This window comes from Dromaius novaehollandiae, chromosome 2 (assembly GCF_036370855.1).
Source record: "Dromaius novaehollandiae isolate bDroNov1 chromosome 2, bDroNov1.hap1, whole genome shotgun sequence".
NCBI lineage: Eukaryota > Metazoa > Chordata > Aves > Casuariiformes > Dromaiidae > Dromaius > Dromaius novaehollandiae.
In genome coordinates this window covers 45,103,062-45,128,221 of record NC_088099.1, presented here as the reverse complement: position 1 = coordinate 45,128,221, position 25,160 = coordinate 45,103,062, and the positions used below count along the sequence as shown (strand labels likewise).

Sequence of the window (25,160 nt, the reverse complement as noted above, 5' to 3'; positions counted from 1 at the left end):
CGTGTCTAACTTTTTATGGAACATTTACATGACATCTAAGAGGTACCTGATTTGTAACGTACCAGACTTAAAAAATTTAAATCACAAATACAAAGTAGCGATTATGCAATTTTAATGCATCTAATCTAAATATACACAGCCTGCTGTTTAAATATCTAAGGCTCTAGTGTAGATGTAGTTTAGTTTAGATAGAATAACTCTGCTGCGTTCCCCTGAAGGTAGTGATTAAGGAAGCAAAATCTGTTCACTGGGCAGCTGTTAGAAGCACCAGTGCTACTCCTTACCTTCCTTAGGAGCTGCTCTAAAAAAATCTGCTTACAATTTTGGTTTCTCTGTGAAATAGCGCTTCTGCTGAGTTACAGTGTACACGTCCTAAGCCATGACAAAATGAATTTACAGCCTAAGTTGCCCACCACTGTACTGCTGAGTGGCAAGAAATCTCTGCTGGGACATACCTGCAGTTGGGAAAAAATCCAACAGGCAGCTAGCGTCGTGTCTGAAGTAAAGCCACTAAACCTTGTTTTATGCTAATACAGCATGAGAGGATAAAAAATGAGAGCACTTGCTCAGTGCCGAGCAGCACCCCAGGACAGGAAGATTTTATGACTCTTCTTTGGTATGCAGGAATGACTAGAATCGCCTTTACAGGTATGGGAGAGGGTTAATCCAAAAGCAGTGTCTGTGAAAGGCAGGAGAAATGCTTACTCCTTAAAGGACCTAGAGGCTTTCTCTTTCTTGCTTTTGAAAATCAAACCTCTAGATATTTACAGTTGTAGAGTAGTATTGTGATAGAGAATTTTAAAAATGAAGGTGCTGCATAGGAATATAAAAGACATGGAAGTAGTAAACTTAAAACAGGTTTTCTCAGTAAAGTCACAGAAAGAAATTGCAGGTGTATGAAAATAGCAATGTATGAAAGTTACCAAATGTAGCTGCACAAACAGCGTAGGTTATACCACTAATATACATTCAGATCTACTTTATCCATCCACTTGTCGTCTTATTTGTAGATTTCCTAAAATAATGAGCTTTTAAACTGAATATTGGTACTTAAAGGCTTCATGCTGACAGTGGAATAATAAACAAATTGACCGATAAATTGTAATTGACCATACCACTTTCTATTAACAATCCTGATTGCAAATACTGAGTTTTATTTACTTAATTAGTAGAACACGTTGATTCCTAAAGTGTCTGAAGAACATGTGAATGAAAAGTTTGTGAATATGTTAACTTTCTGAGCCTTGATTAACTTTTTGGTTTAGATGATATAAACTGTTAGAAAGGTAATACTTAAAAACAGATACAGCATGCTTAATCTTTTCTGAGTTGAATATTCATATAGAATTGAAGATTCTGAACCGAAAGCATAGCAGATGAGTACTTTGGAATTACATAAAACAAAGGGAACCCTGAGAAATGCAACCGCGTATATATCTGTATTCTAGTGGCATCCCGATCCAATTGCATATGATTTATGTAGGATCAGAGAATCAGTAATTAAAGAAAAATTATGTATCGTAATTCTTCACAGCTAGTCCAACATTATTATGCTGCAAATTATGTTAGCACATAATCATATTCCCTATGAGAAAGAAAGAATTAGATCCCAAGTTATTAGTCTCTGGATAGGGTCTGAACAGTGTCATAGCTGCCTAACTAACCACTCATGTTTACTCTCAAGGTTGATTTTATATTAAAGTTTTTCAAAGAAATGCAACCAAACACTTCACTTTAAGTAATATGTCACTCATCAATGTAAATTATTAATGCTGCCAGGGAAAAATCTAATCACACTGAGCCAGGGGAGAGAAAGGAAAGGGGGAAAGAAACCAAAAAAGTGCCATTTTATAAAGTGCTAAGCAAGTTGTGAATTTCAGCAGAGTGAAGATTTGCTTTTCGTAGTAGTGTTCGATAGTGGTTGTGAGGTTTCATCTCCATTCTCAAATAGAGCTTCTCTTAGTGCCAGCCACATTTAATCACATTTTGCAAAAGACAGCTGAGCATTGCTGATTTGTGCTGTGTCAGCCGCTTTGTGTGCAGAGGAGTGTCTCATCACTCGCATTTTAGCATTCTTTAGCAGAAAAGTTCCCCTCTTCTTAAAATTGGCTCAGCAAATAGCTTGTGTGGGAATATAACAGTAACTGCATTATAATTAGCTCTACCAAGAAAGTGCACATACTATGTGGACTTTTAAGGTGCTTTTGAAAGGATTTTCTCAAAACCTTTAAAATGTATATTGTTAAATTCTGGCAGCAATTAAGTTTATCTCAGATTTTTCAGTAAATGTGCTCTTGGTAATGGTTGGAAATTATTATATGGTTTAGTGGTTCGAAACACCTTTGAGCATGTTTGGAAAGTCTCAAGTATATTTCAGCTGCTTTGGAAGGTTCAAAGCATCAAATAGTACCAAATGTTTTTGTATTTGGAAAGCCTTGGAATCTGTAGATATCAAGATTTTCTTATAGTTACTAATCTCATGAAGACTGAAGGGCAGGTGGTACCCTATCAGATGTGGTTTAAGTAGACAAAGAAAAGCAGTGTCAAAAAGGAAATAGCAAGATAACTCAGTATTTATGGAAGATAAACAAGGGTGCTCAGAGCTGGTTAATCATATTGCGTGTTTATTTTTGGAAAAAGAAGAGCATCAGCAGATTCATACAGCCATTGACATAATGAATATTAAATATGTAACCAGTCTTGTATAATAAATAAGGATACATTTCAAACACTAATATTTCAAACACTAATATTTGCAAGTATTTTAGAAAAGAAAGCATAATGGGTAACAGCAACTTTGCACAAATACAAAGTAAGGTAAACCAGCAGTTCGGTAAAAATTCATGGTTTTAATGAAAAATGTTCAATTCAGTACTTAATGCATACAGAGAAGTTGTAATCAACATGTACTTCTACAACTACTTTAATAATTTTGGGGGGGGGGGGAAGTATTGTGCATTAAATGAATGTACAATTTGCCCTGCTGCTCCCTACTAGCAGATTATATCGCCATTGCTTGTTCTGGGTGAAAGTATTGCAGAAGGCAGAGCAATTTCAGAACAAAATTATATTCTAAATAGTTTTTTAATGTTGTCAGTGGTAAGGTACTTTGTGAAGGTTATTATAAAGTGTCTGTGTTTTTATAAGAATAGCTTCAAGAGTCTTCAGTATTCACCCCCATTTAAAGGCAAATTATGAGAAAATACAAGCAGTTTGAGATTTGGGAAATGTGGTTTATTAATCTATCATTTACTCTCTCACTGGAATGACCTAGAAACTTACTGTTGTTTATGCATTTTCTGGGTATAGCACAGACAGTGACTGTGAAGTGTTCCATAACATAAAATACTAAAGTATTCAGAAGACAGTCTGTACCATTTCTCAGGTACCCTAGCTACTGTGCAATGAGTCACTTTATCCAGTGAATCATTCTTCCATGCAAAGGGAACTACTTCAGCAAAAGACTAGCCAGATGGCTTAAGCAGTCTCTTGGGAAATAGGATTTTGAGCCTCTTAGGAGGAAAAAGCAAGTGAAGCAGGATCTCCCTATGGTGGTTGAATGTTTTGACCAGTGAATTCTGGGACAGCAGTCAAACCATTGTCTTAAAAGTACATCATTACCTTTCCCTCTCTCCTCTCTCTTTCTCATGCACACTCTCTTTTTCTTTAATTTGAAAAAAAAAGGAGGGGGGCACTAGATGCTAGACCCCAGAGAGCTTTCAATGTAGTGAATCTCAGGAGGAGTAAAGGAACTCCAGATAATCTAGGGTAACATTAATGAATTCTGAATAAAGATGGTATTTAAAATATGCTGTTATTCTGAACATTTCTGAATTTTGGTATGCTCATTTTCATAGATCTTAATCTCAGATATCTTAGTGTGCATTTATGTTAGCATTTCAGTTAAAATAAGGAATACATTTTTAAAGCAAATCACTCAATTTGCTCCCTGTTCTGGAGCAGTCTCAAGAGTGTGCAAACAGGAGTCCTTTTAAGGGACGTTAAAGAAGAAGATTTGCTAATGGGCATTCAGCCGCCCTGACAAAACCTAGTAAAATCTTTGAAATATGTATAGTGTGACTGGCTGGTTCTCAACCCCAACTGTTTTACCCTGCAGCACTGTTCCTGTAGCACCACAATAGTTACCCTTTGATCTTGTCAGTAAAAAGTTGCCACTAAAATTTATGTGCTGCAAGACACATTGTCAAAGTTTATTTTTCTGAATCCAGCTCATAAATATTCTAACTTTAAATATCAGTAAACAAATCAAGTTTTCACATAAATGTATGCAATATTTTGCTGATTTTTTGAATCTAGCTTGTAAATGAACTTTAGGTTTGTTGGACTCAGATATGTCCAAACCAGAAGTATATGTCTTTATTCCTTGAAACACCCTACTCTGTTGTTAAATCAGTCTTCCTCGTTTGTTATATCTGATAGTTGGTTATTATTTGGAAAATCTGAATCTTCCTTCTCAGCTCCCCAGCTAGACTTATGTTAGTAGTTTGCGATTTTGTGTAGTTGTGTACACTGTGCTCTTCAACATGCAGCATTGTCTACACATGGGGACTGAACTTCAGTCTTGGAGTACCACCTTCCAGGAATAGATTTGACTTGAAGCATGGTACTTCTGCTTGTTGCAAGAGAAGCCTTATGAAATACTGTTCCATTTCAAAACATGCTACTTATTGTCTTGCCCAGTGATCGCTATGCACGTGCTTATGGTTGGAGTAGGAGGGTAAATAGTTTTAAATTAGATAGTTACTTTTTATGGAGATATGAATAAACAGCATCAAAAGAAAACTGTTTTGGCATGAAGTGCTGTTAAAATATGCTTAAATTTGCTGTATTAAAGGGATATTTGTGTTCTGGTTTCATTGAGTACAAAAGTTATTTCAGCCCTATTTTGATATGAGAGATTTTGTGGAGAGATTTTGGATATCAGTAGCATCTGAAGGTATAAGGTTTAAAAATTAATACACAGATACATACTGTTAGGATCTTAAATTCTGCAATTTGTATATTTTAGCACTAACCACTGTATACATACATTTTTAAATGAAAGAAATAGGTCACAGAGTCTACAATGTTATTTAAGCAATTGTATTTAAGAGTAAGGGTTTTGGGGTGTCTTTTACACAGATGTAGTGTAATCTAAAAATAACCAAGGAAAATATTCCTGCCTCCTAAAACAAATGAATAAGTTCAGCCGTTTCCAGTGAATTGAGCCTTATCATTCCATATATCATTTTCAGTGTTTTTAATTAGTGAAGAATGAGGAATTTCCAGGGCTTTTTGAGGAGGCTTTAAAATAGCAGCACTAGCTTTGACCTTTCAGTTCCTGTAGGCTCAGCAAAAGATGGCTGATTAATGTCACATCTTCAACTGTGTCAACTGGGCTGTTCATTACCTTTTTAATAAACAGCCCATTTTCAATGTAGCTCAACTTGATAGAATAAAATATCCTTTTGTTTTAGGTGGCTACTTTGTAATAATAAGTTTACTATTAGCAGTTTAAAGTTACATAGAAGGTTTCTTTAATAACTGTATTGAAACATTTTACTGACCTGTGTGAATGAATAAATCAGGGGCTTCAATGAAATAGGGTGCCCAGCTTACTTGTTTCAAGCCCAATAAAGGATATCTGAAAGAATTTTTTATTTGGCACATTCAGATGTTACACAGAAGTCCAAAAAGCAGAATATAAGAAATAAGAAGCTTTTACTTATATAGATTAATTTCTTCTTTTTTTTTTATAATATTGAATGAATGTTTTCTTGTTCTGCCATATCAGTTGAAAATAAAAGATTTTAAGAAAAAAGAGGGACATTGAGGAAAAAATAATGCGACTGCAGAAAGGTTCTTAGAAGGACTTAGAAGGGCATGGAAAAAAATGTGGACACACAGACATTCATAAGAGTGAGGAAATTCCACTTGGAGAAATATACAGTAGCCCTCATGGGAGAGAGTAGGGTGAGGAAAAATATAGGGCCCTGGCAAAGTAAGAAGAGGGATGTGGAGGGTGCACACAGCCCTTCCATCAGAGCAGGATAGAGTGCTTATAGAAAATCTCTGAAGAACAGGCAGATAAGTGGGTGCCATATGAGGAAGGTTTAGGGAGCTATGAAACTTATGTAATAAACTCAGACTGCAGAAATGATATAGTGTGCAATCCCTTTCTTTCTTTCATCTTGTTATGGGGAAAAAAATGCTGTATGTGGGGAGAGTTGAAAACCAGTCTTGATTTAGTAAGTAGCCTTTGACGGTTTTGTGATGCTTTTGGCGATTTCACGTTTTAATATCACTCTGTTTTACATTATGTTGGGAAAATTTGGACTTCAAAGAGTTGAAAAGCAAGACTCAGTGCTGGCAAAGATGTAAGAAACTAAATAAATATTACTTTAAGGACATCTCAAAGTAAAAAAAACAAAAAAACAAAACAAAAAAACAACAAAAAAAGAAAACCTATAAATATGCTGACCATGTCTTGAGAATTAAGTTAGATGGGACAATTTAAAGCTTTGTTCCAACATCTGACAGACACATTCTGCATGCTGATGCATACCATCTGAAAATTGTGTGCTTGAAAGAAAGCCTTTTCTAAGCTACATTCTATTTTTGGCAGAATAAAGCAGCTGTTTTCTGGAGCAGAGATCTCAAGTGCTCAATCTCGTAGCACAAGTTAAGCACTACTACTGTCATTTGTACTATGAACAAAGTTTTTGTATGTTTTCTCCCAGTCCATTGAAGTGGAGTAAAGCAAACTGCTTGGCCATAAGTTGTGTGAATGTGCAGCTTGACCATGAGAGGTGGAAGCAAGTTTGCTGCTCTACATTACTGCTAAGTTAATAATGCTGTGTGCATTAGAATGCAGTCACTTTTGGCTTAGCAGTCCAAGACCTTGGAACTGTGGGGTCAATTTAAACATGAAATATAGTAGCCTAGGAGAGTTTGCTTAGAAAGGTGGAGAATTCAGTCCAAAGAGAGGGAGGAATAGTACAGTGACTTATGGAAATAAAGAAAATATATGGGCTAGAAAAAGGGAAACTAATTCAGGTTCCAGAGTTCGGTGAATAATGATACCTTCAAATGGTACCTTGCTGTTTTCTGTTTCTATTTGCATATGATAAAGCTGGAAGAATGAACATGAAAAACATTATTTTGAGAGTGCTCTTTCTAACTTTAAATATATGTAAATTAATGTGGGGTTTTTTTTCCATTTGAAGAAGGCATCCAGAACTTTCTGGATGCCCTTGTTGTATGACCCTGTTTCCTTTCATGCTTTGTTCAAACACTTTTAATACATTAGCAGCAATAGTAGCAGCCTTATTTTAAAACAGCGTTCAAGGTGGACATTTAGCCTTGGATATGTGGTGCTGTTGGTAGATTTCAAAGGTGTAAGCTTGCTTTATCCGTGCTGCAGTTTGTAGGTTAGAGGGATAATCCATTGAAACAGATTGGTATTTCCTGCAAACTTGTAACTTTATTAGTTCCTTTGTATTGTGCAGTATAGTTGAAGAAAAAAATAGTGTGAGGCTAAATAAATGTAAATAAGTTTCTATATTTGGAAAATGGAGGGTTATAAAAGGGTTTTCTTTTGCTTCTGTCTTTAAAGGAAGGCAGATGATTTAGATAACTTTAGGTTTGTTTATTACCTGAACCAAAATAGTTTTAGAGTCAACTGAGAATGAGACGCTGTCAAGTTAACAGTGTATAAATATAGAAGTTATTCTCCCCTGCTCCAGGGAGAGAGAAAATAGCCAAGAATGTACAAGAAGAGTGAACGACAGTATCACTTCTGTGCTTGACAGTGGAGGAGATTAGCACATATACATTAGGAGTTATGTTTGTAACTTCGTATCTGGGCGGGGGGAGAAAGGGGACTGTCAGATGTTAATTAAAAGCAGTATGAGGAGAGTGTCAAAAGCAGAATAGAAGGAAGAAGGGAAATTTTGCAGACCATGTGGAGTGTGACTTAGAAATTTAAAGCCCATATTCTTACCTTATAACTAGCATAGGGTGAAATCCTGGGAGAGACAAAGGGATTGCTCGTTCTCTCAGCGAGAGCAGATTGAGATAAACTGTGAATTCCTCCTGCAGGAATTTGCCTTGGCTTCCTCCAGACTGCATACAAAACTACGGATGTTTTGTCTTCACTGTATTTTACCTTATTCTGACTTAGATGTCAAAAATGCTTTCAAAGTACGCATTTGGGCTATGAGAGCGAATAAAGAAGGGTAGGAACAGTCAGCTGCTAGGAAGGAGTAGTGGGCTTTGAGGCTAAAGAGGGACCCTTGGTCGGACCCAGTAAGGCTTTTCCTATGGAGCAGTAAAAATGAGACTCACTGAGACTAAAAGCGTTTCAGCACTTCAACAAAAAGGCGCTAATTTCTTCCCATAGTCCTTCAGCTTGGAGAAGTTGGTTTCATGATTCACAGAGGGCTTTATTCCCCCCCCCCCTTTTGTAACTGTAAAGAGGGACAAATATTTCTACTTTGATACTGTTAAAAGTCTTTGTTAGTAACTTTGGCTTCTGATTCATTACTGCAGTCATGTTTTCAGAGCCTGGTGTACAAGATAAACCCTTTGCAAATGAAGACAGCATCCATTTTCCTTCTACCTCAGGCCACAAAGAATTGATTGGGGTAATAAAATGACAGCACTATGTAATATACTGACGGCTCCTTAATTTGAAAACTAGTTCCAGGCTGATTCAAAGCTTGTTTAAAGCTAATTTATGGCTTGTGTAATTTTCAACTGGACCAAGGTAAAGGATGATATATAAAAAGTGATGCAGAGTTAACATAATACATTCAGATTTGTCGTGTTGAAATCATTAATAAAGGGTGTTTGGTTTTGTCGGTTGGTTTGTTTGGATTCTTTGTTTTGTTTTTGTTCTGTTTTGTTTTGAAGTAGCAATGGCAGAAAAAGTAGCTGATGTTTGGCTGGTATAAATACTGTGAGACAGCATTTTTCCATCATCTTTATTCAAATGTAACATCTTAGGCTTTCTAGCAAAGTATTATAAGCATACATTTATTTTATACTTCACCTCCCCATTTTCTTTGAAATCAAAGGCTGTATAGAGCTTCTGTTTTGTATGAATTAACATCTGTTGTGACATTTACATAGATGGGGAAACAGTTACAGTGTTTTGTTACCCTAATGTTTCCTACAAATACTGCATTTACAAGTGATTTTTGAGAATGTTATCATTTTCACTGTGAAAACTGTTGTTATAAGGGTTGAAAAAGTTGTATATATTTAGTTACAGTTTTATATTGCATGTAGGTATGCATGCATCTATTTGTGCTTTGTGATTTGTGTGTTTATATACTTCCAAACACACCATACATGCATACACTACAAAAACCTATTTTTTAATTCTTAATATTTGTGACTGCGTACATTTTAAAAAATAATACATATCTGTGTATATGTATCATTCTTTTATTTGTTTTTAATAATCTGTTCTTTAAAAAATAAAAAGTAAAAATAATCAAGTCCTCAAATAATCAGCATAGCATAGCATAAAATGTAAATATTTTCCCCCAAAATCTGTCATTTTTATGTAACTCACAAATAAAATCCACATCTTTTCTAGAAACTCATTATTTCTGCATGCCCTATTGATCTTTCAGTTTATTGTGTCAGTGATACTTCTGCACAGTAAAGGATAAAACTAAAAGAACAATGTTTACTTCTATTACAGTAGATGCAAATAGAAAATATACCAAATGGGATGAAGGGTGGAAAAGAGTGGAATATTTTGAGGGAATTGCATCCACACTTGCATGGAGTGCAAAGACATCTCAGATTTATTCAGAAGTGTGGTACAGTTGGATACACCTTTGATTTCCCACCTCCTACCATTTGTTGTCAACTTTGAGCTCTGCTGACCTGAACTTAAAAAAAAAAAAAAAAAACTGTACTAAGGATCTCAGACTCAGAATTTAGCCAGCTATGCTTTTGTGTCCCCTGCCAAGAAGGGTCTAATTGGTGCCAAGACTCTAGCAAGCAAGTCCCCTCCCAGGACTAGAATATCTGATTTGTTACATATTTGCGTCAACATATAATTCAAATACTATTTTTTGCAGAAGTGTGATTGACTCAAGGCAACGTGATTGTGATGTCTTAAATTGTGTGAATATTTAGGTCATATAGAAAGAGCCACAGTTGAAAACAGAACTGTCTTCCTTGCATGAGCATGATAGAATGTCTACATGTATTTCATATTTCCTCTTTTCTTCAAGGTTATGTAAGTCCAAGAAATGTCATGCTCTAGGGAGCTTTGATCAAAATCAGAATTTTACAGGAAAAGTGTAATAACTGTGCATTCTGAATTTATGTGTTTGTGTTGCACTTGTATTTCCCTAAAGAATCACTATACTTTCAGGAGTCTGGAAGTACCATTTACGTAATAGTGGTTTCTTCCCATGATTTATTAATTAATGTAATTAAATACTATAGTTCATTAGAAAGCTATCTACTGATTTATCTGTCTGTCTGCCTATTCAAAATGCAGATATGTGGCCTTCCATATGTAGGTTAGAAAATAAAATAATATTATAATGAAATAGGAAGGGCATAAGCACCAGAAAAGATACATATCAAATAATTTAATTCATTGTGTAGCTTACATATATACATACATTACAGAAGTAGTATGTGTACATATTACATGAACAGTCATGTCCTTCGTTGTTACAGGTGAGGCCTAGAGGCCAATGAGAAGTGCCATTGATGTATTTGTCATGATACAAGGCCTTGCAGAAAGAAAGCAGAGATGTCTTTGCAAAGTCAATCTGGTATATTGTGATATAAATAATAGGGAAACCAAGAAAGTAATTTCAATACTGTTTGTTTTAAAGTACCTTTTCCCATTTAACCACTCCTCAGTAAAAGCACTGTTTTAGATCAATAGTATAGATTTTATGCCTTTCCTTTCCAAAAATAAATAATGGTGATTTTTTTCAGTTTATTTTATTTGCCTGAGTATTAGTTGAGGTACTGGCGTTGTTACTGCAACTATTGCTCATCTGGTCACGTACTCATAAAGCACTGAGAATAAGCTCTATGAAATCTTTCACTTGCACCTTAAGCATTTTTATCATTGTACCTTACATGGATGGATTATATTCCACTTATTGAATATATTCATACCTGAAAGCTGTACTTCATGTGTTGCTTATCTGGTTCAGAATGACACTGATTGACTCTCATACATATGTTCAGTTCCTATACTGTTTTCCTAAGAAGTGACAGCAGTGTGAGAAGAGATAATAAATCCGTGTAATTGGAATGAGAGGATTATTTTCTCACATCGCTTTCTGAATAATAAAGTATAGTTCATTTCCATCTGTCTCCTTAAAAATGGAAGCCTTACATTAGCCAGTTGGTCCTTAAGAGAACTATTGAGAAGGATGGCCAAGCTGCTTTGGAAGAAGATAGTCTAGACCTGATGGGGGAAGAGGATCTGTGAAGCGCTGGTCCTGTTGAGACAACGATAGGAATATATGTTTACCAAATAACAGTTTTTCAGACCATTTTTGAGCACCATTGTTTATTACTTTCAAAAAATACGAATTAAAAATAAAAATGTTACCATCATTATCTGGCCGCAAGTAATAGCAGTGCAATAAAAATGTTCTGAGGCGTGAAAGAGAAGCAGAATTCAAGGTGAGATATCACCTGAACCAAGGAATCTAGACAAGTGCATCATTTTTCTCTAACAGAAGTGGCTCTTACTTTTTTTTTTGAAAGTAGCGTGGAAGAGCTCCCGGAAACATACTGTGATGATAAATTGCATGCCGATGATTTACCTTTCTAGTCCTCAAGGAGAAAACAAAATAATACTGCTCAGTACTCAGTAGAGTCAGCTCTTGGCCAACTGGGCCGACAACAAAAGATAGTGTAGTCAGCATGGTTAAGCAGGAAGCCCACTGAGGAGGCCTTTGGGGAAGGGCACGCTACCTGCGTCAAGCCAGCTCTACTAGGGCACAGTTAGGATGAACAGGATGCAGTGTTTACTGGAGGGGTGCCAGAGCATGGGCCTTTTGTACTGTCAGCACTCGAGAATCAGATTTTTATTAGCAGAATGCTAGAAATGTTTCTCCTGTAGTTCACCATGTTCAGCCACCATGTTGATATTCCTTTGCGCATTTGAGTTAAGGCAAAAAAATTGTGCTATATTATTCCTGTCATAGAATTACTTCAGATGGTAGCTCTACCAAGGTATCTCGTTTTGCCATTTCTTCTAAAGGTCCAGTGCCTGTGCCCATAAAACACATCAGTGAAACAGCAGTTTAGACTTGGTTGTTAACTGAAAACTGACTTTTTATATAAAGTCTTCCTTATACTGAACCTTAAGCTTAAGATGGTAGGCTACAGAACAGGATGAAATATTTTGTTTCTAAGATGTAGGTAGGAGGTGCAACAAGAAGAGCATAAGGAGCTTTATTTGGAACAAGCTTAGAGGCTTTTTTACAGGGATTTAACAGATAAGTTATATGACATAGAGATGCCAGGGTATGCCCCCTCCAGGCCCAAAGAGGTTTTTCCTGCTTTCTAGCCTGCAACAACGGCTCCATGTAATAATTCTTTTACAGCATTTGGTCTTCTCTGTGATTCTTAGTGCAATTTGGTAATGAATGTTGGGCCATAGTGTTCACCCTTTGCCCTTCAGATATTCAAAACATACGCATTGGGCGAAGCTGCAAATGCTGAATATTATCAGTAAGAAATTTGAATTTATGTTTTAGAGATCGTTATGTTCAAAAACTTAATAATGAGCTTTGCAGCTTGCAGTTTCCAAAAGTGTAATCTTGATTTCCTTGCAATTAATGACTCTAGAGAGAAAGAAAGTGATATATCAAAAGCACAAATTCTGCTTGCTAAGCAATGACATCTAAAATATCTTCCGTAATGAGCACTACAACAAGCACAGTAGAGATAGTACCGATTAATAGATATTTTTCTCTGTAGTAAAATATCTCAATCTGTGCAGTTATCAAAACCATGATAGGAAGTAGTGGAGGTATTAAAGTGCTTTTTATTTTGACTGATCTGTTCTAGTCATGTTGCATTGGAAAGTCAATGTAAAGGTAATTTGGAAAATAAAATATAAACTACTAAAGCACTTGTATTTTGCTTATTTTATTGTAGCGTAAAAGTTGTTAATAGAGAGCCAACTCGGTATACCAAGTTTGCTGACTTTAGCAGTTTTTTGTGCTGTATCAGTTTATAGTGATCCACAAAATACATTTATGTTGAGCTGTCCTATCATGATCCCAGCTGTTTGCAGAATCTTCCATCTTGAAGAAGGGGATGAAAATTTATTTTTCCATTACTTACAGTTCAAGAGCAGGGGCAGGTATGGGCAAAACAAGCATGCTTATTCAGAACTTTACAATTTCGAAATACTATATAACTGTTTGCTAAGTCTTATAATGCCCTTCTGAAGGAAGTATTATCTTTTTAAGATAAAATTTATGATGGATGTATTTGCCTCTGGGGTAAAAGAAGTCGCCCGAGGTAAAAAAAGTATAGAGTTTTAGAACTCTGTCTGTGCTTAGAGCACAGTTTCTCTAAAAAGTCTCTTTTTCTTGGAGTACCACATCAACACACTGCTGAGGGGTCTATTTGTCTCTGTTGCCCTCAGGACTCCGAACCGTCAAATGAGGTGGTCTCAGAGGCCCCAGGTAATGTGGTACCCTCTACCTCAAGAAGTAGCTCTGAAGAGCTGGTATCGGTGGCACAGAAACGTCCAGAAGAGGTAGGACATTCTGTGTCTATTCTATTCCAAGATAACTGTTGTGGGGTGTAGGTTCACCTCTATTTTTCATGTATGGCATTGTTTTACTCATAGCAGAGACTTTTTAAAGCTAAACCTCAGTCTTATCCTCCCATATCAGCAACACACAAGACCATGATAAATTTTAGGGCCTCTATTAGTGGTACCTATAAGCCAAATATATTCCATCTACTACTTTTTTTAATGGCGTTTCTTATTATCAGTGATTGGGAAAATAGTTTTGCTTGTTTCTGCCTTTCACATACCCAAGACAGTAATGGGAATTCCTTTAGATTCTGGTAAATTAATTTTTACAAGACTGAGGAGTCAGAAGTAGAGTCTTTACATAGACATATAGGTAGATGTAAAACTTTTATCAAATTTCACTAAAGTTAAATATAGCTAACTGCTTGCCTGTACAAAAGAAAGGCCCTTGATAATTTTATTGTGCCTTTTTTGTGCCCTTGTTTTCCAAAAGGTGATACTAAATGCTAAGGAGTAGTCTGTTTATAAGGCCAGACTCCCTATTGCTGTAAGAAAAGGTTCCAATTTGTAAGTTAGTCCCATAATACAGCCAGTGACTCATTTTTTCTGTACCTTGAATGGATACTTGTCGCAGTACACCATAGCTGGAGAAGAGTTTTTCTGCAGAATTGAGACTTGCAACTTCACCTTATGATGGGAAGCGTCCTTGCAGAGAATCATTATTATCTCTAAATTTACCCTTCCTGAAGTTCTTCATTTGAAGTAGCTCTAATATTCTTAATCTTGGCTTCCTCAAACAGTTTAGTTGTTATTATTAAACATATGCCAAGAAGTAATATCAGGAAGTAATATCAGGTAATATTAAGACTTGTCTTGCCAGCTTCATTTTCAGATTTTCTTTGCTATCTATAATCTTCTCTGTAAAGCAAAATGCAAAATATTTACTTTTAACTACATTAGCCATTACATTTACAGTGCCATTAGTTTTCTAGTGTATCCTTTAGATAATTATCAATTACCTTCTTGATTTTTCTCCTTTCCGTTGACAGTCTTGTCACTTTGTCCAAATAAGCAGAAAGTCCTCAGTGAAGGGCCAGGAGAATTCTTAAGTGTGTCTTATGGATTAAGACTAAATAGGTACTTCACTTATTTTGGAGCATCACCACATATTGTAAGAAAGATAGGTTATCACATCTAAGCAGTCCCCAGGATAGAGTAATATTAGTTATTAATAATACTTTTGTACATTTTCTCGAGTAGCAAAGGGAGCTTGGTCTATTGAGGGTCATTGATTCTGGCTCCTAAGTCTCAGCTTTGCCAGTTTATCTCAATAATTTCATTGATGCTTCTACTCTTTACAGATATTCCTCTGCTACTGTTTCCACTGGAGAAATTAAAATTGAGAGCACAGATGATACTTAGAAGCAAAAGTAGAGGCTGCAGAAAAAGGAATGAAACATGATTAGTTAGTGAAAGGAGAAAGAAGAGAAGATGGGTATACAATTTTTGCTCTTGCAGAATAAAAAAGCTTTTAAACTGTGGGGAGACAAAATTTTAGAGAACTGAAAGATGAAAATACACCTTTTGAATTTTTAGTAAATATCTCAGTAGTAATTTATGGTTAAACTGTTTTGCTGAAGACGGGCATAAAGTATTATATATGTTTTATAAGAGAATGAGACTTTGTCCAAAGATGATTACTGCGGTTTATATGGGAACAGAGAGAGGTGAGTCAGAAAGAGTTTTATGGTTGGATTTGCAGGGAACCTTGAGAGGAGAGCACCAGTATGCTGAATTTCCAAATTCAGAACCCACCATGAAACAAACCGTCTAAGTTACGCATTGGTAAGTCAGCATGATAAACAAGTATTTGTGAGTTACACCTTAAAAAACAGGTCTTTAACAGATTTGCAGAGTTTTACTTTAAGAATTTTACTTTAACTAATGCCCTCTAAAATTTCCCTTTCATTAGAATTCTGATACGTCTGTCCCTTAAATTCTTTCAGTATTTGCTTAATTAGTTAATATTTGGAATTATCGTCAGCTACTAACTAATGGATAATTTGTGCATAATTCTTATCATAATTAATGTCTCATCTGAATTTGACTCATCAGTATTGGTGAGAAGGCAGTTGTTAAGAAAAAGCTCAAATGCAGCGATGGAAAAGAAAATTAGGAGAGAAAGTTAAGGCAAAGTGGCTAATAGACTAAGGGTTTCAAAAAGGTAGAGTTGATGGGGGATTAACAAAGACAGATATGGAAAGTGATGTTCAAAAAGCTGTCTCAGTGTTGTAAACGTGAGGAGAGAGCAGTTTATAGTAGAGAAAGTAAGGAAAAGCCTAAGAGTTACCACATTAGTTTATGTAAACCTTAATTTTTTTGCTGCTGTGATTTTTTTTTTTTTTTGGTCTCAGGCCAGCATGAACCTAACGCTCAGTTTCTTGTTGTCACCAATTTTAACTTGTTGTGATGTTATTTGGTCACTCAGAGGACACCTTGTATTGCTTGTTCAGTTGTTCCTTTTAAAAGAAATGATGGCTGAATTTCTAATTTTACTTTATCTGTGGCTGCCAGTAATAAGTAGGAGAGCAGGATGGTATCCACTCCTGTTACAGCCTCTCTTTCAGCCTCTCTTCTTTTTTAAAATCAGATTTAACTCTGATTAGCATATAACAAGCTACTGTACAAATAATTAGCGTGTTGGGTGTTTAAATTTTATACCCATTATTATTGAGTACCTGTGAAGGATTCAGTAAAGTGTGTATTCACATTGCTGTATTGGATAAGCAGAATGGCTTTGAGTTGAAAAAATAACAAAACTGTGTTTTAAGTTTAAAGGAAATCTTATTTTGTGTTTTCAAAACTTGTGCAGTCCTGAATAAACAGAATTTAATTTGTAGAGATTTGAATGCTGTTTGATATTACATACGGTATCCATATTAAAATAAGAAAGTTACCTGTATGGTTCGTGAGTTAATGTTATGTATGTTTACTGTCTTATTCGAGAAGCAGCATGCAACAGTGTAATTCAAAAAAAATAGTTTAATACATTTGAAAGAGTGGGCCAGATGTATGCAATCCTAATTTCAGTCATTCAGTTTGACTTTCTTCACAGTTTCTTAGAGAACTGTAGAATAATACTACTTTCCAAAAAAATGTTTTACAAGAATATATAATCTGGGTGGTCTCTTTCCGATAATAATGCTTAATATCGGAATTTTGTCTCCACAATCATTTGAAAATCCAGTACTGCACTGTTGCCCTGAGTCAATGCGTTGAATATCTGTGGCATCACACATTCTCTACTGTGAACTGATGAAAGAAAAATCTTTGGACATTTCGATTACTTCAGATACAGAGTTTTCAAAATGTTTTAAATATACAAATGCACTTGTTTGAATAACACTAAAATTGTTTGATAAAATTAAAATGCTGAGAAACTACATTTATTGACCCTGTGTTTTGTGTGGTCACTTTCATTGTTCAAGGGGCAGTTGCAGAACATGTGGTAAAAACATTTGTATTACTTTTTTGCCTTCTCTGATATACAGCCACCTTGAAGAAGGTGGAAGTTTGGTGTTAAAATAGTTTTGCTTTCCCTTTTTTATGTAATGACTGAGAAGCAAGAATTGTGGGCTACATTTTGATTTCTCATAGGTAGCACTTCAGTCGACAGGGAATGATGGTGTCAGTGGTTGGTTATCTAAATAAGAAGAGACTAGTTTTGACAGTTCCCTTAAACTCAAGTCTCAAAAGAGGCATTTCTTCCTCTTTAATTAGAAGTAAAACAGAAATACATGAGTTATGTTTATTAATTTCCTTCCCTGATCCTGTGGCAAATCAATTAATCATGTTTTAGTAGTGTAAGCCTAGAGGCTAACAGAGCTGTTCTTTCTGAATATATGCATTGCCAAAGCAACAGAGGCAGATAAAATGCTATGTTGTTCTCTCTGCTCATGACATTTAGCTCTGTGTGCAGAAAAGGAATAATAACACAAACAAGCTTCTACCCTCCCCAAATAGCGTATACATACGTTCTGAGGCACTTTAGGGTAAAATATAAATGACAGTACTGTAGCATATGAGCATGAATAACCTGTGCATCTATGTTGCTTTCTGAGTGATGTGTTAAAACTATAAAAAACTGTGCAAAGCATCATGATACTGAAATAAGGAAAGATTAAGATAGGTACCCATTAATCTGTTTCTGAACTATTAGGCATTCACTGCTTGCAGTGTATCTGAATTGAATACAGACTTTTTCCCATTAGTAATTCCCAGCTGTAGTACTGTGTTTTGTTTCATAGGAAAAGATGTGTCTTGCACTTAAGTCAACTGCTATTAGTCCTAAGTATTCTACAAGCAGCTTAAAAGGATTATAGAATTTGGTGTAAGGACCATTATGTTATTCTTTGAATGTCTGGGAGAGCCATCTGCATTATTTCGTGTATGAGCAAAGGGAGCATTTCTTAATTTTTATGAACACCATGGGCAGATGATATTTTCTTTTGTTTCTTGGGTTACATTCACTCCTTGATCTTTAGATAGAACATTTTCCTATAAGACCCATTGACTCTTCAAGCTAATACTAAAAGAAATTAAAAAAAAAAATAGAGCCGTAAACCTCATCAGAAGAGCCTCCAAATCATTCTTACGCTATTTTATTACATGGTGGCTTTTGCTTTCTAGACAAGATATAATGTGACATGTTCATAAAAGAACTGAATAAAAAGTAATTCCATGGCAAAACTTGTAATAATGCTTGTGTAATATTTTCTCCATCTCTTATTATTAGAAGACTGTTAAAACTGGATTTCCATCATCGACATCCTTCATTTTCCTTTGAGAACGGAAAATGCTTATTCTGTATGATGACTGAGTTAATCAAGGGCAAGAAGTGGAAAGAGGATTTGCTCTTTTAAAGGAATAAAAGAAAGTGTTAGACAATCTATATATTTATATGTATGTATCTCTATAAGTGCAAAGCCTTTATGCTTGTGCTTGTGAGAAGACTGAGTGCATTTTTAAACTTCAAAGACATCACAGTATTTTCCGTCTGCTCTCTGTAGCTGCTAGCTTGAACTCATTCAACAGAAGAATTGTGTCAGTCTGTTGCTGCTATAAATATGTTGTTCCTCCTGACATGCCGTTAATTGAAAACGAAATACAGTTACACACATAGAATGGGCTGGACTACATATTTACTCTTGAACACTAAATTCTTTTTGTTTTACTTTTTAAGAGTTCTTTCTTGCTCAGAAAAGTGCCTGGAAATTTCCACACTGTATGGACCTTGCAGACATTGTTTTCTGATGAAAAATGATTAGTGCTATTTTACTAGTCACTCTATATGGTAGCTAAATGAGGCCTGTGAGGCCAGGATCCCTGAGATCAAGATGTTCATTCTGTGCAATATTGCAAATACTAAAAAATATACTTCAACAAAGTGAAGAAAGCACATTACGTCATCTGTGTCCCCCATCCCTTTGTAAACATGGTATTGGTCCCTCCAGTGTATTCGTTAGTACTTTGTTCTGGTTTTAAAACTTCTGAGTAATGGCTTTTTTGACACTTTCAGAGCTTTTTCTTCTGCTCTCCCATTCACCTTACAGAATATTGCAGCCATCTTTGCTTTCTGTGTGACGGAAAGTTGCAACAGATAGAAAATCTGGAATTGCTATGCATTTATAGTATTTTCTGAGTCCGAGTCAGACTTATTTAGAAGACTAAAATGTGGTTAGCAGATGCCAGTAATCCAACTTCTCATGTCAAGTGGGATTTCCCACCAGCACATTAATTTGCCAAACTATAGAGAAGTTTACTAACCTGTCCAGATCATTTGGCACTCTTTAGATTTGTTTGGTTTACTTGTTATCCTGTTACAGGTAATTATTATATTTGTTGTAGTTCCCATTGATATTTCCCATTTTCATAACAAAAGTGCTAAGCCACATATTTAAAAGGCACTTCCATTTAGTCTAACTGTGCAAAAAAAAGTGAATTAATATCGAACAGAGAGGAGAACATAATACCTTTGACTACTGAAATGATTCCTCTGTGAGAAAAAACTGGGACGTAAGCATGCAAATTCTGTGAAGTTTTGAATTCATATTTTCCATCTAATCTCTTCAAAGGACTATTTTATGTAATTTTTTAATAACAAAGCATAAAGGTGGCAAGAAGGCTGAGAAATGTTGTCATGAAGTACTGCTTTTGAAGTTAAAATTTATTTATGTATATTTAAGCTTTAAATGGCCTTATGGAACTAGGCCGCCTTTTGAAAGAACGTTATTAGTTTAAAAAATGAATTAGTTCTATTTAAAATTTCCACAAATACAAGACATTTTTCCTTATTTAACCTTTTCACAGTCTCTGCCCTTCTTTAAAGTACATTCAGTCCTATATCATCTGTTACTTGGGAAGGTATTTAATACATGACTTGGCATCATTTGCATTATACAAGAAGATTAACTTTACAAGCTCTGCTATTAATCTGAGTAGCTCTACATATTGACCTATGAAAGAGCATAATTAAGTTAGCTTAATTAAGTTAATTAATTGTTACACTCTGATGAACTTACTATTGAGAGGAAATTAAAGGCAAATAGAAAATGGCATTCATGGTTTGAGATCATATTTTAAAGGATTTTACAAAGATACATTATATTTAGAAAGCGAAAATATCTATTGTGTAATAACCAAAGCAGAGGCAATTAAAAATGTTAAAAGCTAAGAATCCCTGCAGTATTCACTCTTATTGCCTGACATTCAGCCGTATTTCCAAAAGACCAATTAAAAAAAGTGTGCTAGAAATTAAAAAAAAAAGACTGATGGGTTTTTTAAATACTCAAATAGTTGAATTCAGAAATTAATACCACTGTCTGTGCATAGACTACTGAAAAAAGCACATTATAAAAGTTAGACAAGTGTTATGATATCAAACTCTCTTTGGAGGGAGAGAAAAAGGAGGAAGGATTGAAAGAAAGTAGGGTAGCAAGCAGAGCCAAATCAAAAATACGGAGTTGCATGTCAGCATAAGGATGTCTTTCCAATACAGTGATGGAAGGGAAAGGAGAGAGACTCCGGGAGTTCAGTCTGTCAGCTACGTTTCTGTTATAAGGAGTGCCTGCTAGTTCACTGCAGGAAAACGTATAGGGTTACAGCGAGGATCCCATATATAGACAGACTTTCCACGTAGCTACAGCATCTGGGAGCACATTCATTAATCTTGATATTTATTGAAGTGTACATTGGTATCACTTCAGTGACCATCAGTTCAAAGTAGCCCTAATTAATAAAAGGTAACAGAAAAATGAAAGAAGCAGGCAACAGCATACCACTATATGCTGTCAAACGAGCAGTCTATGAATCTGGGAGATGCATTAATTTTACTATTGCTTTAGTTTTAAATGAATTTGCACATATAATTGTTAGTTCTCTTCTGTATGTTTTCCTTTTTTTTCCCCCAGGTATATAGATATTCTGGATGGCATCCTCAGTGATTCTAGGATTTCATGATGTCTTTCTATTGTAAAAATGATCATTTTAACTCAAGTGAAAACAGTATTTTCCCTGAGGTATTACTGTTTGGCATTTCTAGATCATATGAAAGGGTTATTGATCTGTGGATGCATTCTCTGGAAAAATAGCAGCCTTGGAAACGAGAAACTAGTGGCATTTAGAAATTAGTTATGTGCAACTTTTGTATGCATATTCTGAATATGGACAAATTGGAAATTCTTTCCTTCAAGGAGGAAAATAAAAAGATTTTTCTTTGTTAGAATGAGACTATCTTCTTTTTTATTTGCAAAACTTATCTGAAATATTCTTTGAAATGGATTGGATTAGAAGAAAAAATATTTAAAGGTATTATATATTTAATAAACCTTATTGTTTTTTGAACCTGTTGCCCACAAAAATGTTTCTGCTTTGATTTTTGTAAATTTAATTTAAAATGAATATTTTGTCCCTTTCAAACAATTGTGGAGTGTTAAACAGAATGATATTCTAGCAAGAAAGAACTGTTTTATTTTCAGCTTAAACCTCCTATTTAAATCTTAAAAAATATTTTTTGTTTGGCTATAAGAAGAGAGTAGAAATAGAATGGAAAATTAGGATTAAGCAAACTTTAGGTGGCAAGATAGCCGGCTATATAAGTTGAAGGCTGTTTCCTACTTGCTATATATCTTTTGATAAAGCTGTACTAAAGTCAATGGACAGTAGTGTACCTATGCACACTATCTGATCAGTTATGATTGGATGTTTTGAGGTCTTTGTGCAGTGACATCGTAACAATGTCATATTACTGCTGCTATTTGCTGTGTCGCATATGTGATACACATGTAACATTCTTTACTGGAAGAAAGTATATTTAACTCCTTTCTTCAAAATGTATGCATCCTTACTCTTTTTTTTTTTTTTTTTTTTTGAGGAATTTAGTTTCTCTATCTGTAATATTTGAATGAAAAATTAAGCAAATACCTTCTCTGATCATTGTATACAGTGTAACTATTAGACTTCACATTATACTGTGTGAAGAAAGCAGTGATCTTTTCTCTAGGATACATAATCTCAGAAATTTTCTGTTTTATTTTAATATGACAGGTTGAAAATATCATTGGATTACTTCTAAATGATTACAGTCTAGATTTCAAATATTGAAGCTTAAGCACTACTGAAAATTTCAATGTCATCTTTAAGGTAGTGAAGATAAGCAGAGGTCACTCAGTAGTCATTAATAACGTAGGTTATATAGATTTTTTTCCATACCCAGTTGTTTTGGGATTATCTCTGAACTGCAATGCAATCCCAATACTGTCACGGTGCTGCTCATCAAAGTATGGTTTCTTTAAATTGCTCTCACTTTTAAGTAGACTATTTAACGCTGAAGAATTCATAATACCCATATATTTTAGCACAGCAGGATCAGTGATGTGTTATTTATTAGAGTAAGTTTCTGCTGTTAATATGTATTTTTCTTATAGTCATTAATTTATCTACCATAATTAGCACTAAATGAAAACAAAACTTATGTTAATTTAACACCAAATGTATATTTTCTGAAGATTCTGAGGTAGATTAACACACAGCATTCACAGAATCACAGAGTAGCTGGGGTTGAAAGGGTCCCTTGGAGATCCTCTGATCCATCCCCCCTGCTCAAGCAGGGACAGGGGGCACCCAGATGTGAACCAGGGACCACTTGGTTGTCTTTCATAGTCCTCATTTGACCTGCTAAATCTTTCTTAGGTGAATACTTTTCCTGCAGTTATTTTTTTTTAAGTCACTACTCAGCTATCTTAGTCTCGATAAACTTCTGTAGTATATGGAATACCCAGAATTGTGTATTTTGTGCGGTAGTTGTGGGCTTTGACTTGCTGATCTTGTTGGAACATGCTGCTGAGGATTAGTAAAGTGGTTCGATAGCCAATCTGGCAGACCGTGTAGTGGTATTCAGGGGGGGTAGAGGCAATGGGTAGCTTTGGACTAGCATCTCCCTCTTTTATGGCAGCCTACAGTTAAATGGTCTAGGACTGACAGTGAAACTATACTGTAATTTAGATGCTATGGATAAATGAAGTGAAAATACCTGTCAGTGTTTCTGGCTTTAGTGAGTTGGCCAGTTCTGTATTTGTCTATTCAAAATAAGCATTTGTCCTCATTTTATAACTTTTCCCCCCCAGTTTACCCCACAAGAGTAGGCTTATCATATTTGAGTTGTTCAGGAGATTGACTAAAATTAAGAGCTACTGCTTCAAGTTCTAACTAATGCAAATCCTGGTCTTTTTCTGCAAGTTAAGATTGAATATTACTTGTAAGAGTTTCAGAGAAAATATTGCACAAAATTTAGCCTGTGGTTTTATATCAAGGGCAGTAGTTATTAGAATGCACAGTAAGTGGTAGATGTATCCTAGTGAAATATTTTTAGATTCTCAGAAGAAATCTTGTCAGGATATTACTGCACAGAGAAATATCCACACTTTGCATGTTGGCTTTTGTTTGGGATTCAACAAAATATACTGAACCATATTCAAATCTAGGACTCTAACAGGGAGTAAATTTAAGTAGTAGGTTCTAATTAATCACTCGCCCCAGGCTTGATTTACAACTGAAATTCCACATTGAGCTTTCAGTGTAGAAAATTGCCTTAAATCTTCACATGTTAATGACAATAGAATTGTTCCCTGTATCCTTGATTTTTGGAAATATGTAAATATTAATGACAACTTCAGTTTTATAAATCAATAGTCAGGGTTTGTTGTCTGTTGTAAGATTCATAGATTAGAGTGCCAGGAGAGACTGTTATCATCAGCTAGGTTAATTTACTGCGTAACATAGCCACATACTTCTCTCCTAAATTTTGTGTGCATGAGAGGGACTTCTTGCAGAGAAAAAAAAAATAGTGTCCATCTTCATTTAAAACATTTCAGATGATCCAGAAGCAAATTAAGCCCCCAAATAATAATTTGCTTCATGACCTTCAGTGTTAAAAATTAGTTTGATTTCTAGTCTGAATTTGTCTTAGTTCAGTTTCTGTGTGTCATAAAACTTTGTCAGCCAAATTAAAGGCTCCTTTATTTTGGACTTTCTTTTCCCTATATAAGCATTTATGGACTGTGAGCTACTAGCGTCTTCCACTTTAAGGTATGTTATCCAAACCTTAAATTGTACTTGACTCCATTTTTCTCCAAAATTTCAAGAGTCTTTTTGCATTTAGGCACTCCTTATAGGTAAACTCAGTTAATCCAATATTGATTGCACAGAGCTGGTCTTTCAAAGATAAATATCCGTAGTCTAGGAGGATAAAGATACACTTTTAGAAAATATCTTTTTAGAAAATTTAACACAGAGTCAGAAATAAGGTTATAATTGTTCTATAGAGCTCTTATTCTGAGAGGTAAAATATTGCAAATGAAAGAAAAGCACGAAGAAAGAGAAAGGGGCAGAGAAGTTTCTTTGTATTTTTGATACTTATTTTTATTCTGAAAGCTCTTATTTATTTCCCAGTAGCTCTGGGAAGAAGACCTCAGCAGGTCAGCATTTAAAAACAGAGTCAATGATAGAATGCTGCAAAATTGTAGATGTTGCTCTCTGCAAAATGTTGCTTGTTTTAACTATGTCTTTTTAGTTGAAAGGGTGGTCTTTGAAATAGGAATGGAGGCAAAAATGAGGCATTGTCTTTCAGAGCCCACAGATGATCCATTGATCGTATTTTAGCCTGGTAAGCAGCAGAACAAAAATAACCCAGTTTTGAAGTCAAGTTGTTACTCAAGAAAGCTCTCAGTATCTGCAGAGGTAGAAGTTATTCAAAAAGGAAGAGCATACAAAAAAACTCTCTCAAGCTGAAACAAACCCAACCCCAGTTCTTGTACGAAGGACTGAG

At 35.2% G+C, this 25,160-nt stretch overlaps 1 protein-coding gene across 1 annotated transcript in view; it reads left to right on the top strand.

Annotated features, from left to right (window-relative positions):
- Positions 1-25,160, top strand: part of PHF14 (PHD finger protein 14) — a 166,339-nt gene that overhangs the window by 118,659 nt on the left and 22,520 nt on the right. The window contains exon 18 of the mRNA XM_026104994.2: positions 13,661-13,774. Within this exon, the coding sequence (XP_025960779.2) occupies positions 13,661-13,774 (114 nt within the window). The remainder of the gene's footprint in view (positions 1-13,660; positions 13,775-25,160) is intronic.